Below are 16107 nucleotides of genomic sequence, written 5' to 3' on the forward strand. Positions count from 1 at the left end.
GCTCTTTTCTGGGTATTCAAAGATGCTTTACAATGACAGTCAAGAACAAAACCAGACAAGGAAAAGTAAGAGAAACTTGACAGAAATAGAAAGAAACACACAAAAAATAGAAATAAATGAGAAAAAAAATAGAACTGGAGAAAACTGGAGAATGACTCATGTGGAGGTTAGCATTTGAAAGCGAGTTGTTTGAATGATGATACGGTGGAAGCCTGGGGGACTTGGATGGGGAGGACGTTCCAGAGGGGAGGTGCAGCAGCAGAGAAGGACCTGTTGTCCCAGGTCCGGCGCTTGTCCCGATGGTCTTCAGGGTGTTAGCATTAGCGGACCCGAGGCAACGGGTTGGGCCGTGGTTTCGGGGGCAGTAGATGACTGCATTAACCAGGGGTTTGGAACCAAAAGCAAGATGTTCAAATGAGGAGGGATCCGGGAGCGTTATTGCACTTGTACTACACATGTCTTTGCGAGAAATTGTGGCTATTTCACTACCTCGCCCACGCACAGTGGAATGGTTTGGTTCAATGAAAAGTAGTCGTGTTTTCCTTGTTTCGGTTAAACATAGAAAGTCCAGATTATTTTCAGTTATGAATTCATTGAGTAAGAGGCCCTTGTTGTTTAGGGAGCAGGTGCAAGCTTATAAGCTGTTTTTAAATTCTACAACAAGTCTCTACACAAAATATCAGGATACCCATGAATAATTGAATGGCTCTTCTGCAGTGTAAAATGGATTTTGTTAGCTTGACAGAAAGGGCAGACAGGGTCTTTATCACAACAAACAAGAAACAACAATTATGAAAAGGCGCTCAACTAAACCGTGCGGAAGTCTCAGCGGATAGAAAGGGAACATAAACTAGCCTCCAGCATCTAAAGGAGCTGTCACATTGATGCAGTACGCTCAGACAAAATGTTCAGAGCACATAATTCCCTGACCTCTCCCGTTTCCTGGCGTTGGAGTGAGAAAAACAACGCCACGGCTTCCTTTAAGATCAAGTGGTAACCAGGGAGGTGTTTTTTATGTGGTAACTTGCACTAGAGGCATCATATATGCCCCTTTTCATCCTGTGAGCTGTGTTCATTTGCTGTTGTGTGAACGCGTGCGTGTGTGTGTGTGTGTGTGTGTGCATTTGTGTGTGTATTCGTGTGTGTGCATATGTGTGCGTGTGTGTCTGTGTGTGTGAGTGTGTGCGTGTATGAGGCTCTGGAGGATGATAAGCCAGGGATTTAGGCCATGGTTTTCTAGGTTATACCTAAAAGCCACCTGTCCGTCTAAAACACAGTTGCATGATTTAAAATAATAGCTCAGAAATAAGTGCTCATGTGACAGAGAGAGCACATCTCACCCTCTCTGTCTGTCTCTCTCTCTCTCTCTCTCTCTCTGAAACAAGTACCCCGTCTGTCCAAAATAATATGCTGGAGTCAACTGTCAATCAGATCTTTATCTGGAAAAGCTCTTCAAGTTGTTTAGAGATTGGCATTGACAGGATTGACACCCAGCAGGCAAACTACAACTATTAGAGCACCTAAGGATCCATCTACTGGGCCTGGAGAGACACAGAGCTAAATGTAGCGGCGTGTGGACGGATTTGCTTCATTGTAGCTCCGCTACAAATCTCTATGCTGGCACACAATACTTAATTATATAATTATAGTCATTAACAATGACTCTATTTTTCATTTTAAGTTAAAGTTCTTTCACTTTTTAGACTAACTCCTTGAATTTGGTTTTCATTGTATCATTAACACAAATATGGAAAAGTACGACCGACACAAAAAACTTGATAAAAGCAAAGCTAAACTTAGTTCTGCTTTTTCTCACTCAAGCTGCCTTGTTCCCTGGAACTTTGGGGAATTCGCATCAGTAGTCAAAGCCTTAGAACACGACAGAGGGAACTTCAAAGGAAGCAATACCATTAGGTTTTTTTTTTTTAATAGTATGCATGAATCTGGTGGCCATACCATTGATAACAAACCAGACAATGATGTTTAAGTAGCAAAAGATCCATTGTTGTAGTCAAAACCAAAAACAGGTTTTTCATGCCAGTAGAAAACAGATGACTAGCTGGGTCTCTTGTTTCCACCCTGTTCATTTCTTTGTTCTGTTGCTCCCTTGATTTATTAATCCCTTTCTGTTACATACTAATATTGTGCCCCTTTATTTATGTGTTTAGGCTGGAACAATGCAGTGTATGCTGCTGCATTAAGCCCAAACAAAAGGCCAGCAACAAACACAACGCCCTCTGTGGCTTTACACAGGCACACGCACACACACACAGTCACAGTCACACGATGATTCAACACAATCCACAATCGAACAGTGAATCCAAGGAAAATATTCTCAATGTACAAATACATTGCTGGTAAAAGAATGGCAAAAAAAGTCTTATTGACAATAGTCTGATAAGCTGAAAAAGACACAAATAACATAATCTATACTACATATTAGAAGATGGGCCGATGCCTGGGGCAGAATTCTTCCTAAAACACATCTTTTATGTCTATCATTATGTGCCCGGGTGTCCAAGTGCTGTTTTGACCCTGCTGAGTCAGCATGAGTTTGACCTCCACCATGAAAAGGAAAAACTGGACATCCAGATTTGCAATGCAGATTCCTGCCACAGGTTCAAGCAGTGACCAATAAAGAACAGCTGCAATCGATGTAGTGATTCAAAATGTATTCACACTCTTCTCATTTATGTTGCTTTGGGGTGGTTTTTCGCAACACCATAACTAAGTGCCGCCCCCGTCGCCTCAACCACCCTCAGCACTGAGCCAGATGTCATTTGAATTCAACTGCAGTGATAAAATTACAATTTGTTTGCATAATTAATAGAAACTCCTGCATACCAAGCGTCACCACCGAAATCCACTGATATCATAAACCTCTACAGTGCGCAGAAATAAATCAGCTCTCCCTGCCATTCAGATATTTGGAAATTCTCCAGAATAGGAGGAATATTAATATTTCATTACGGTCCAAGAGGCATTGCATGAATGTCAAGGTGAGCACACGGTCACTTCTCAGCCACGCGTGATGTAGGGGATTTGGAACAAGATTAAAGAGGGATAGGTGAGACCTGCACAGCTCTGTTTCAATCATGCAGTGCGGCAGGAAGGATCCCTCAGTGTAAAAACAGCTAAAAGTGTTCTGTGTTCTCAACTACTGTGGAGAGGCAGCAAACAACAACAACAGTCAATCAAAGTTTTGTGCAGTTTTCCTGCCCAAGTTTCATCGTTCTTTTTTATGCTCTGCTCGGTCGATGTGTATACACTTTTGTAGAACCATCAAAATGGTGTCCTTGTTAATGTTTGGCAAGCATTAGTTACCCCCGGGAGTGATTGACTAGCTGTGGAAAACATTCCTGCACGCCTTGCACTTCATTTTTATTTCTGCTGAAAGTAAAGGGAAGGAGTTATAGTGTATGGGAACTATGCAACTAGATTTTTCTTTATAAAGAACAGCAGCTAAGCGCTGGTCATTTTTGTCTGAACAGCAGAACAAAGACTCTCACAGTTTGATCCGGCAGAAGTTAACAGGGAGCGAATCCAAAGCACTCCCCTAAACTTTGTAGAGCTCTAGGGGACTTACAGAACTGACAGAAGATGAGTTTAGTATTATCAAATAGAATAAACTGGACACAGCGTGCAGAATGTGAATCCTTGGAACAAAGCATGGATGAGAAAAATTGCTGTTTGGAAGCACCAGGTGTTTACTAAAGTCCAGATAAGGAGAAAAGGAATTCTGAAAGAAAACATTTTGAGGAGAAGGAATGTATTTTCAATGCTGAAAATGTGATGTTTTTCATGTTAGAGTTACTGTTCACTCTCGAAATTGTCTTGCAGAGAAAGACAGTCCTGAAGCTGTATTTTCATGCAAACAAACCATCATACTGGGCATATAAAATAAACAAGATTTATTTATTTACTTTACAAAAGCACCAATTCCACTACTGAAATATGTGAGCCTATAATGAACCACTATAAAAACTTTAAAAATAAATAATAAATGACCTAAGTGAACCGAGATCTGCATAAAAATGAAACATTTCCTCGGATTGAATGACTTGTTTGTGAGCCTTTGTATTGCCTTTGCCTGGTGGCTCTAATTTGAATGTGAGGTCCTGGCAACATTGTCTGACTGATGTGGCACTTCACTCCCCCTCCAGACATTTCATCTGATAAGGAACTCTTACCGCTGTCAATACACAGCCCAAAAATAAAGACGCTGTGTGATCTGCAGAAAGAAAGATGTGTAGCTAAAACACACACTCATATTTCCATATTTCTTTCTTTAATCATTCTCAGAATTTTCTTCACGGTTGGAGGTCAACCATCATTCTGATGATGAAGTTTTGAACTCACAATATCAACTCAAATCGTACATTCCTTTTAGTCTGTTTGCTTCTTATCTCTTCCTTGTCTCATCCAGATGACTCTGCCACGTATCCTTGATGTTGACTGATCTCTCCTGGGCAACTATGTGGGTCAAGTTTACCTACTTCAGTTCATCTTTGCAGTGGACATCTGGGTAATGAAATGCTTGTGCGAGTGTCACTGGAGTGGAGCGTCCCCACGCAGTTGGATACCAGTAAACCTGTAAGGCTGCAGGATGCAGAGATACCGGCCACGGACAGAGTACTCAAGATCTCTCGGCTCTTGTTTGTCAGTGAGACAGAACTTACCAGTCCCTCTCTGGGTCTTTGATTACACATATTCGGCATGAGACAGAGACTTCAAAGCCATCAAACAGGATGTTGCATGTGGTTACATCACAAATATCAATATAAGACAAAAAACATATCGTCCTTAAATCTGAGACTGCATTGTGTGATTGAGAGTTGGCTCAAGGTTTGACAGGAATTCATGTTAATAGTGAACAGCTGAATATTGAATCATCACAGTTATAATTTCATGAATGCTAACTCGTGTGATTAGCAAGACCATGCAGTTTTTGTCTATTGTTTAGTTTAGTCAAACATGAACGTTTTTTCAGCAAACCTCCCCTAAGAAATCATCATATTAGAAGAGCAAGATTGCTGTTTTCTAAATAGTATTCTCAATGTGCTGACAAGGCTAAAATTCCTTGTTGTCTACACTGCTGAATCATCATACTGTACAAAACAGTGATGTTCAAAACCAGGTGTTCATCAAAATATCTTCCTTACAGAAGCAGCATCGAACAGTAGATGTGACTTAGTAAATTGGATGAAAAGCAGCGTCCACAGTAAAGGAAGTGGTTGAGCTTACACTTTTCAAACTTAGAAAACAAGAGACCGCAAACGCAAAACATGTGGAACAGTGGAGAGTATCGAGATCATTTACTCAAGTAAAAATTGCAATACCACACTCTGAAAAACAATCCAATACAGATACAAACCGTATCCAAAGAATACAACGTCTAGCCATAAACTGCACCTACCTAATAAAAAATGTAAAAGTATATAACATTTAGAGATATATATGCTAAAGCTAGCCAACTGTGTCATTGCTGTAGCTCTGTAAGAACGGACCTTAGTGTCAATGTTTGTATTTGACTCTAAACAAAAAAATAATGGTGGTATTATGGTGCATTATTATGCAACTCCTTCTACAACAACAATGTATGTGTATGTTCACATTATATGACATACAAAGTTTTGACAGTTTTAAACTCTTGCCAGAACCTGGCTCCCTCTTTCAGTGCGCTTCCACTCCGCTCATCCCTTCATGATCCATACGTATCGCACAAATGTGTTAGCGGTATCAATAAAAGAAAAAAATAGCAGTAACTAATGGTATTTACTAAAGAATATAACTAACCTTTTAAGACAAAATATTTTGAAATCATAAACAGTAAACTGATATGACTTGTTTCATTTGAGGTTATTATTGTGTGAGTGTCCTAAAGTATCCTAAAGTGATACTATGATCTTAGTCCCGGACACACAGTACACACATTGTGTACTGTGTGTAACAGATTGTGTTATCAAAACATTACTTAATGTTGTACAGTGGGTCAGTCTTCATCAAATTACAGGCTGCAGGAGGCTTTACACAAAGGTACATGTACACACGTGTCTGTGCACACATCATCACGATTAAATTGCAGCTCTCTCTCTTGCACACACAAACACAGAGAGGATGGTGTTGTGTCAGGTTAAATGGGGAGTTGCGGTAGAGGACGGTAGAGGACAGCGTTTTCCTAATAACAGTTTACATAGCAGATAACAAATCGGCCGTACATCCTCGATTCAATTAATTTTATTTTGTATTGCCCCAAATCGCTCAGAGGGCTTTACAGTCTGTGCACATGCGACATCCTGAGCCCCGAAACCCTCACATCAGCGCAGGAAAAACCCTCCCATGGGGAAAAAAGGGAGGAAACCTTAGGGAGAACGTCAGAGGAGGGATCCCTCTCCCGGGATGGACAGACTGCAAACAGAGTGTGTACAGAATGAACAATGTAAAAGATGTACAATACATTCAATTCCTATAACAGAGATGATTCAAATAACTTGCGAGTGGTAAGCCAGGCAGGACCACTGCAGGGACCACCACCATCAGATAGAACCACCATCAACGGAAGCCTGTGGGGAGGGAAAGGGTTTATGATGACAGTAATAGTAATATGATTAATATTTAAAATAATAATATTGATAATGATAGCAGCAGCAGGTGTCAGCAGGGCCACGGCAGGAGGCAGGAACCATGATCCATGGAAACCTGTGTGGCACAAATACTCTGTAGAAGAAACAAAGTACGTGATGCACATTAATGTTTACAGCAATAGAAATTGTAATAGGCCTATATCCTCTTAATGATTTCCCCGTATTATCTCCAAGCAAATCTTTTAACAATGGGGCAAGTTTAGTTTGAGTTTTTTAAACGAGTTAGGACATAGCGACTGATCGATCTTGACTGTTGGATTGAGAGGGTTTAGCTTTGTTTGTGAGCCTTTGTTTACGTGTTATTGGAGAGTGTGGATAACAAACCACAGAATATCAATCTTGCAAAGCGTAACATATTGTTTTTTGTCAAAGACAAAACAATCCACAGGGATTGAAAGAATCAAATCACCTAAGACTTTAAAAAGTTAATGAAATTTACAGAGACGTGTAAAAAAATATAAACTTTGAATATCTGGGGGATGAAGACAAAAAAAAACGGTCACGGTCAAGGTAAAAAAGTCAAGGTAATGCCTTGAAAAAGAAAGAATAGCTACATTTTTTTGAAAAGGCAGCGTGTCTGTGAGCATGATTTTCAAGCGTACCTGCTGGAGAAAGACATTCTACTATCACTTATTACTAAAATTAATCGGGAAAAATACTTAATCCTATTTCATGGATGAGAAGATCTTGATCAAAACATGAAGTTTCAGGGTCACATTGAAACGTAATCTTCTGTTTAAGAGAGATTTCAAAGATTAAAGCTTGTCCAAGAAGGAAATGTCAGAGTATTGCATGAGAATATGCCGATTCCTTGGTGGGCAGGTTGAAGCCCTAAAGCCTTGTTTCAAAAGGCCCGACAAACCAGTCATATGAACCAACCCTCACGAAAATGAACATGTATAATCAAATATTTATTAAGAATAGGTCTACATGTGTTTGTTTGTGGAACTCACTCTTATTTATTGTCCATCAGTCATTTTTGTCTCTTGAAAATCTACATTATCTGACAAAAATGTACTTATCAGTTGCTTCAAACTTATAGTTTCTGGTGTTCTTGGAGTGAATTTGCTTTCAACTCCCATTGATGGATTTACACCTTTATATGTCCCGTTGTCACGTTTATAACATAAAATTCCCTTGGCAGCTCGATGGAAACACTACGCTGTGACAAAGTAATATAGAGCTCCCCTTTCCAAGGGAATTCTTTGCACTGCCGCGCATGCAATCTGTATAGTGGCACAGAGAAGAAACATGAACCGTATCGCAAGAGCGGAACGGTTCTTTCAAATCTAATTTCCATTTTATATATTTCAATTTTTCCTTCTCTCTTGCTTTCAACTCTTATGTTACCCTCAAGCAGATGTGTTGTGTTGTGGTTTCCATCTTTACAGTCACACCGTGAATCAGAGATGATTAATGGGGAAAAGGGGTGTTGGGAGGGAAGTACTGCAGAGTTGCACCTCTTTGGGCCTCACACTGTTTTTCAAGTGGAATATTTTAGGCTAGATGAGAAATCCCTATTTAGTGGAACTGAACACTCAACATATTGTACGGCGTCACTCACTAGTGTGGTTCAATCATCCACAATCAATTGTATTTTAAAAGCGTATCTAATATGTGTGTGTAAAATCTTAATATAAAAGTTGCTATCAAGTAAATGTAGTAGTAAGTAATAGTGAAAATAGTACAGAATACAGAAATACTCAAAGCATGAGTAACTCAAAATTGTGCTTAACAAGCTGAACATTACAGAAAAATACTGTCATTTTTAAATTTAATGGTTTATTTATTAGCTGTTATACATATGTATAAATCCAGCAGACAATGAGCAACATTGGCATTAATTTGGATACTCTCGTTTAGGCTGTGTTTTGATTAGCCCCTAATAGAACGATCTGTCTACAGCCTTCAATCGTTCCTTAGCTAATTACTACCCATGTGTGTCCGCTGCTAGCTGTGAAGGTTACGGGCAATGAGTTGTAGGAGCTTTTATACAGAAGAGAGTGCTGCAAAGGCTTGTAGAGTGAACCAAAACACTAAAGTTTGTTACTGATGGGAATGGCAGGAGTCTGCAGATTCATCCACTTAAAAATACTTTTTTAATATACTCAACCACTGCTTGTGTTCTCAAATGCAGATCACTAACTGCAGATTTTGGACACGCCATATCACTTTACAGTTTTTACCAACTGCTTACACACGTAACTAAGTCTCCTTTTTCAAAACTCTACACACAATTCTCATAACACACACACAAAATGTAAAATGCCTCACATCTCCTTCAAAATGCAACACTGCATTCAAAATGCCATAAACACATGTCAAAATGAAGCATTTGCATCAAATGGCAACCACTTCTTTCATAATAATACATTTTGGGATATACCATGTAAACACTGCTGTTCTAAATCTAAAGCTCTTTGGTCTATCATAGGCTTATATCTACATTTCAATACAATGTTCTACAGTGAAAGTGATGTGCTGACAGGGGTACACAAGTACAAGTACACCGGAAACCCCAATACTATGTAGAAACAGAAAATAATTATTAGGCCAAACATTACTGTTGTATACATTAGCATACAACAAAACTATAAAGTATATTCTTTACAGTAGAATACAGTAAATTGTGTCTGGGATCCCGGTCGAGGATCCCGGTCCAGGGGGGGAGAGGGGGTGCAGTCCCCAGTGCTAAGCTTCGTCTCTTCTCCGAGCTGGGTCTGGCCACAATACTTCGTCCACACATCACAAGATACGTTTTCTCTTGCCAAACATCGAGGGAAGTATCTCCTAGCATGGTATCCAACCTTGGACAGAGACAACTTCTATGTTCCCACATGCGTCCTCCATTGCCTGGAGAAGCGGCATGCCGGCTTAGGGTTGGTGATCATATGCTTTCCAGGGCCAGGCTGAGAAGAATTCCTCTATGGGATTTAGAAAAGGTGAATATGGGGGTAGGTACAAAACTACACATTGTGGATGGGTGTCAGACCAGTGTTGGACCAGACCAGCCCGGTGAAAACTAACATTGTCCCATATAACCACAAGCATTGTGTGAATTTCATCCAGAAAAGTGAGTATATGACCGGTGTTGTATGGACCCAGTGCGGCATTGTGATGGAGGACCCCATTTTGAGTGATGGCAGCACACACGGTTATATTACCCCCACGCTGTCCCTATTTATAAGCCCACTAAAGCAGTGTTTTAGGTAGAGAATTGTGTGTAGTGTGTTTTGAAAAAAGTGTTTTATGCAATTGAAAACTGAGTCAAAGGCTGAGAAATAGCTTATGGTTTTGAAGATTTGGCATGTAGTTTTGCACTTTGAGTCGGAGGTTTCAAAAATCGTGTGACATGAAAATATTTTGTGTGTAAGCAGTTTGTAAAAACTGTAATCTGGTAGGATCTATCAAAGCATCTTGGTTATTATGAATAGTTTTTTTTACGAAGGGCGGCAAACCAATCATTTCCAGTTCCATTGTTAGCTTGCTACTGGGAGGCACTGGATTCTGTCACGGGACCCAAAAGCTTGACCACAGGAGACCGGAAAATGTGTGGAGCCCGCTGTCCGACAAAGGAGGCGGTCGAATCGACGGTGTGAGGTCCCGTCGCTCGACACCGGAGGGCAGGCAGCTCGATCCAGTGCTGGACCCTGGGAGAGGAGAGCGAGTTGGTCCCTGAGCAGGAAACAAGCAGTTTACTGAATGCTGGTGAAGACTACCAAGGCAGAAGACGATACGGACCGACAACCCAGGTCTGCAGGGCGTTGATGCTGCTGGTGGGAAGGAGCCAGATTGTCTGCAGCTGTGCACCAATCAGGGCTGTGGCCATGGGAGGTGTCTGGAGGCAGGACCAAAACAAACACCGAGCACATGGCATAACAAAACAACTGAACTCAATTAAACGTCCACATGTTGAAAGGGGATCGTAACATATGTATGTATGTCTCCCATTTCAGATAAACAAACCAAAAAGCTTCCCACATTCTCACATTCATCTTGGATTTGTACTTGAATCTATCCATAATTGAAATGATAGTTCTGATATCCGTACAGTACTCTGACTAATATAATTCTTACTGGTTACAATTGCATTGCATTCTTTCGTTATAATTCCAGGATTCAATTATTTTGTTACGACTAGTCAAAATTGAATTTGAAAAAAGTACAAGTCCTATTCTGTTACCTTGGTCTGGGCATTGCTTGTGAGTTTGGAAATCTATAACTATATTTGAAACTTTCAATTGCTATTGCCTCAACTAATTAAATGTTAAAACGGCTCACCGTAGTATCACAGATTCAGTTACACAGCACCTGCACTCGCAGCGCCCCCCCCCCCCCCCCCCCCTCGCTCCTGATTCAAAGGATGACACGGCCTGCTGGAGAGGGGATTCTCTGAGAATTGGTACCATTTACTTTACACCCTGGATGCAGAGCTGAATGAATTATATATATTCAGCACCATTTTGTCTTTACGATATTCTTGGAGGTTTTGCAAGGACTTTCAACACATTCCATCTTTTTCTCTGACATTGAGGTTGAAGAATTGCACATCTTTATACTCTAGAGACCAGTTTCAATTATTAGAAGTTCAGACAAAAGAAAAAGAAACAATGAATGGCCATTTATTTATTAAATTCCCCAAAGAATATTCTCACTTAAAATAATCCACATTTTCAAAGAGGTAAACTAACATGTGATTGTTTGCTTGGCCTATAAAAAGTATTCCATTTTTACCTTGTCCTTCAAAAAGAATGAAGAATTCCGTTACCTCGGATTTAATGAAATTCCATGAGGAAATGTTGGGTTGTTTGTCAGTAGATCAAAACTTGATAGAAATTACCCAATCACCATGGAGACCAGGTGAGACAGGATACAACGGGATTATTAACCCCCCGCATCTACAAGCCGCATGCTCAGTCGAGTTGGTACCCGATTCAACAATGACGTCTTCAAAAGTAGCACTGTGGGACTGAAAGGCAATTATCAACCGGCAGGGAAATATCTCAGATTATGATTGCTTGCATGCTGACAGCGTAAACCGCAGACTAATCAGCCTTTTGATTACATTGATCTAAACCATCACAGCTTAAATGGAGTGTGGTGAACACAATAAGTGAGTTTTTTTTACATAATGTCTGTTCCTCTAATCTCCCTATACATCGCTGGAGGATGTGAGTATTTCGACAATTAGATGTAATCCCAAACAAACAGTTATTACACCATAACAATTACGCAAGTTGAACTCTTCACCCTAATGTGCAGCGTCATCATTTTACAGTAAGAGCATACTGTGGCCAGACTCGTTTGTCAGTCAAAATATCTACGCTTTGATCTGCACCAAAATTACTATTTATATATCCTTATCCATTTCCTTTGTCGCTGAAACTAAATGAACATTACTAAACACAAAAGCTGCATGATGTCGGTGGCAAACAATGTAAAACACAAGGACTATTTTAATATTTTAACTATTTTAACTCTGCTTCATTGTATGCACTTTCCAGGGCTGTCCAGTCTTTGAAAATACATTTTTTTTTTTACAAAAACAGTCTTTAGAATACAGACTAGTGCTGACCTTTTTACGTAGCCGCAGGACCACAAACAACTGGAGATGACCAATAATTGATATATATTTAGAGAAGGGATCCCTTATAGTCGGATCGTGTTCCGGATCTGGCTCCGGACAGTATTGCAGCTGGACTCTAGGCCCATAACGAATGGAGCGCTCAGGTCACACTGCATCAGGTGATGCTACTCACTATCTGCATTTCGATAAGCGAAGTTGTTGCACATAGCGTTCTCCAAAAAGAGAAATGCGGTCAGTGAGACCAGAATCTTTAACCAGGAATAGAATGGCTGTTGAATGTTTAATCTTTCCGCAGGCTCTTCGGAACTAGTATGTCTCGTAGGTTCAGCGACCGCGGCCATTATTGAAATCGGCGGTGTGATGTGCCGCTATGAGACAAAGCACAAATATTTTGAGCAAGCCCAATATAATTAGAAGCCTTCTTATGAATTGATTAAACAACAATGATGTAAACAGAGAGGAAAAGATCTGAGAAAAGTGGTTAAATGACACCTACATCAGCGGGTTATTATTATGTTCTGGATCATTGCAAAAGGAAAATTCTTCTTAACCATGAACCCCTGATTTAGAGGATTACAGTTCTAGGAGACATTTAGTTACGCTAATATGGTACATTTTCATTGAGGAATTGCATTTTCAAATCATATCGTGATACGAGGGATCAATTTAGTAGATGAATAATCAAATTAAATGATATAACTGAGTACAAAATGAGAAATCAGTCTGGGTTGACGGAGGTGTTCAACTCCTAAGTGCCACAAATGTTCTCAAGACCCTATCAAATGAACCTTTCTGCTGGGCGAGCAGTCCTTCATCACTTTCTGAGTCACAATCCCCAGATGATTGATTTGCAACCAGTGTTAAAGCTGGTGGTCACCGGCACCGTTGTGTTCTCATACAGTAAAAGTCTTGCCTCATAATTTGCCCGGTGGCTCTTCTGATGGGACTATTTGCTCGACAAGCTATTAAGGCCTGGCCACATCATTTTCGGCCTTGCCTTTGTTCAATATTGTCTTTGTGGTTACTTCTCATTTGAAATAATGTGATTGAATGTCCTAAAAAGACAACATTTTAGGGAAAAAACTTTCTTGTAGATGTAACTTCAGTACATAGCTATGATTTGGTATCTTCTGCTGAGCATCTCGTGATCACATAAAAATCATCCCACCACTTGATCTCATATGTGAAAAAGATTATATCTGCTAATTATAAAACAATGATCCGGAACCGGTTTCAGTGTTATCTGAAGTGTTGACCTTCAAACATCCTTTTATCTGATCTACCCAATGATTCAAGACCCTTTAATACCAATGTCAGTAGAAGAAGTAGATTAGCTTTAGAGTTGTATTCATTTTTAATAAATAATATCAAATCAAGTGATTATTCTTCAAACTATTATCAATTGTTGTGTTTTTAGCCACAAATGTTTAAGCTTGTTGAGAAACAAAAGGCAGAAAGATATGGACATAAATTCAGAAAGACAAACGCAAATGTATGCTGAATGTTTCTTTATAATTTAGGTTTTATCTTCATAATATGCATTTAAAAAATCAGGATTTTAATTTTTAATTTTTAATTATTAAATAATAATATTATGAAACTTTATGTTAAAATCAAATCAAATTTAAGAACCTCCCTTTTTTAACCGCTCACTCAAAGGAATGTTCTTTTCTATTTAAGACTGTGCAGAACTTGTCAGAGACTGGAAGCAAACGGGATGACGCACAGAGGCGAGAGAAGGAGTTTCAAAGCAAAGCTTCTGATCTTCAAAGCTTCGTGATCTAAATGAATTATCTTCTTTAGTGATGCAGGTCAAAAGACCGAGACGCACTCGGTCTTATCTGTTATCAAGAGAATAAAACATGGAATCATTAAGAAGAAGATAAAGTATACAAAGTAAAGTGGAACAATGAAGTGTAGGGAGTTCAGGTGAGAGGTGGTAACGACAGTAATATTGGCATGGTTACTTCCAGCCAGTTATAGACTATTTGATTGTATAGTAATTAGAGGTTCATCGCTTAAATCCCTAACACTAGTCAGTGTTGATGCAGCTGGTATGCGCTCACGGCTGTGTGCCTCACTGTGTTCACCCGGATTCTTTTAAAGGCAAACAAAAAGGGCAAAGACTTGATATGAATATGAATACTATGAATTTACTTAGATGATTGGAACCATTTGATGGTACAGAAGAGAATAAATAGTGGAATAGGGTTTGAGTGGACGACATACATCTGTTTACACAGTCACATTGTGGGGACTAACTATCCTTATAGGGACATTGATTTTCAATTCAATTCAATTCAATTTATTTTATTTTGTGTAGCCCAAAATCACGGTCTGTAAATTCACGCACTGTAAATTGTGACGTCATCATGATGTGTTCAAATGGAATCTTGTCAAATTTAGGTTTTGATGAGAAAGTTTTTTGAAGGAGGAGTTACATAAGTTACATACAGCTACACAAATAGATTAGATAGGAAATTATTACTGACAATGGTTCTAAGCAACAACAACAAACAATTCAAATTACAAATTGCAAATTGCAAGGATTATTATTGCATCACTAAAAACATAATCTTTTAACTTCCAATCACTTAATCGTGTGTGTTGATGGTTGAAAACCCACAATAAATATTTTAGTTTATTGGCTATAGGCTATTGGAAAATATTCTGGTTGATAGTCAAGAATACAGTGAAACGTTATATTTCCTATACCGACATCTGTATTTTCCAATACAAAGTAAACATTTTAGTAGTAGATGCTTTTTCAGTCCACTACAGGGTGCTGAGTTGTCTCTGATGTGGTCAAAGTGCATGATGTAACATTAATGAACCAGAGGGTGTTCTGTTTGCTGAATAAAACAAAAAGAGTAAATAAAGAGATAAATCGAGGCAAAACTTGTTCTTATTAGAAAACACTTATATTGATAAACTGCACAGTATGCAGACAAAGAAGTACTAAATAGCACTGAGGTGTTTAAACACAGAACCACGCAGCCCTCTGGTGCAGCCTGCAACAAAAGTGCAACAATAAAGTTGACGTCCCTGAGCTTTCCTTATCGAGAGTTGCTCCTGTTCATTTACTTTGCTCTGGTTAATGCAGAAGTTGAGAAATTGCTCCCGTTTGCTCATCTCCAGCTCAATAGATCAGAAAAGGCTGTGTGCTTGTTTTGGATATTGTATTTCAATATTTCATTTGTAATTAGGAAACTATTTTCCTCTTGTATTTAACCGTAAGTGTGTGTGTGTGTGTGTGTGTGTGTGTGGGAGGGGAGGGGGGGGGGGGGGTCTGCAGGTTATGCAGCGGCGTAATATCATGTGACGCACATTTTAAGTTGTCAATATTTTCAATAACTAAAAACGTGTTCCCTTTGAAACTTTGCAACCGAGGGGCAAAAGGGTTCCCTCAGGGTTACGGAAAGGCTAATAGTCGAGGGAATGGATATAATTCAATGTAATGTAAATAATCATTACAATACAACTGCGTGTGGGTATTTGTATTTGCACTGTTTGATAGAGAAAAGAGAAGGTTCTGAGCAAATTTCTTTTAACAGTAATGAATCTATGGGTTTTAAAGATGTGTTGGTGTGCGTGCGTGTATGTGGACTTGTACGCATGTGCAGGGATTCTGATGAATGTGTCCTGACGGATGGTGTAACCCCCCCTAAGCCTGCCTCCACGTCCTCTGCAGCCCTCCTGTCACGACTGAATATTGAGGTCAAACCACCTTTCATATCCATTCAACATGGCAAGGGCCGAACACAGAAGACAAGTAAACGCCTCATTCCCTTTGAATGCTGAATTCTTTCTTATTTTATTTTCCTTTAGCCAATGAATGCTCAGAAAACTTCTTAGTGCATCCATGTTTCAAATAAA

The 16107-nt window shown here is 39.5% G+C and overlaps 1 protein-coding gene across 1 annotated transcript in view; it reads left to right on the forward strand.

Annotated features, from left to right (window-relative positions):
- The window catches only part of slc2a9l2 (solute carrier family 2 member 9, like 2), a 78265-nt gene extending 73791 nt beyond the window's left edge, over window positions 1–4474 (forward strand). The window contains exon 14 of the mRNA XM_078091560.1: window positions 4427–4474. Within this exon, the coding sequence (XP_077947686.1) occupies window positions 4427–4459 (33 nt within the window). The 3' untranslated portion in view covers window positions 4460–4474. The remainder of the gene's footprint in view (window positions 1–4426) is intronic.
- The last annotated feature ends 11633 nt before the right edge of the window (window positions 4475–16107 follow it).

This window comes from Gasterosteus aculeatus, chromosome 17 (genome assembly GCF_964276395.1).
Source record: "Gasterosteus aculeatus chromosome 17, fGasAcu3.hap1.1, whole genome shotgun sequence".
Lineage (NCBI taxonomy): Eukaryota > Metazoa > Chordata > Actinopteri > Perciformes > Gasterosteidae > Gasterosteus > Gasterosteus aculeatus.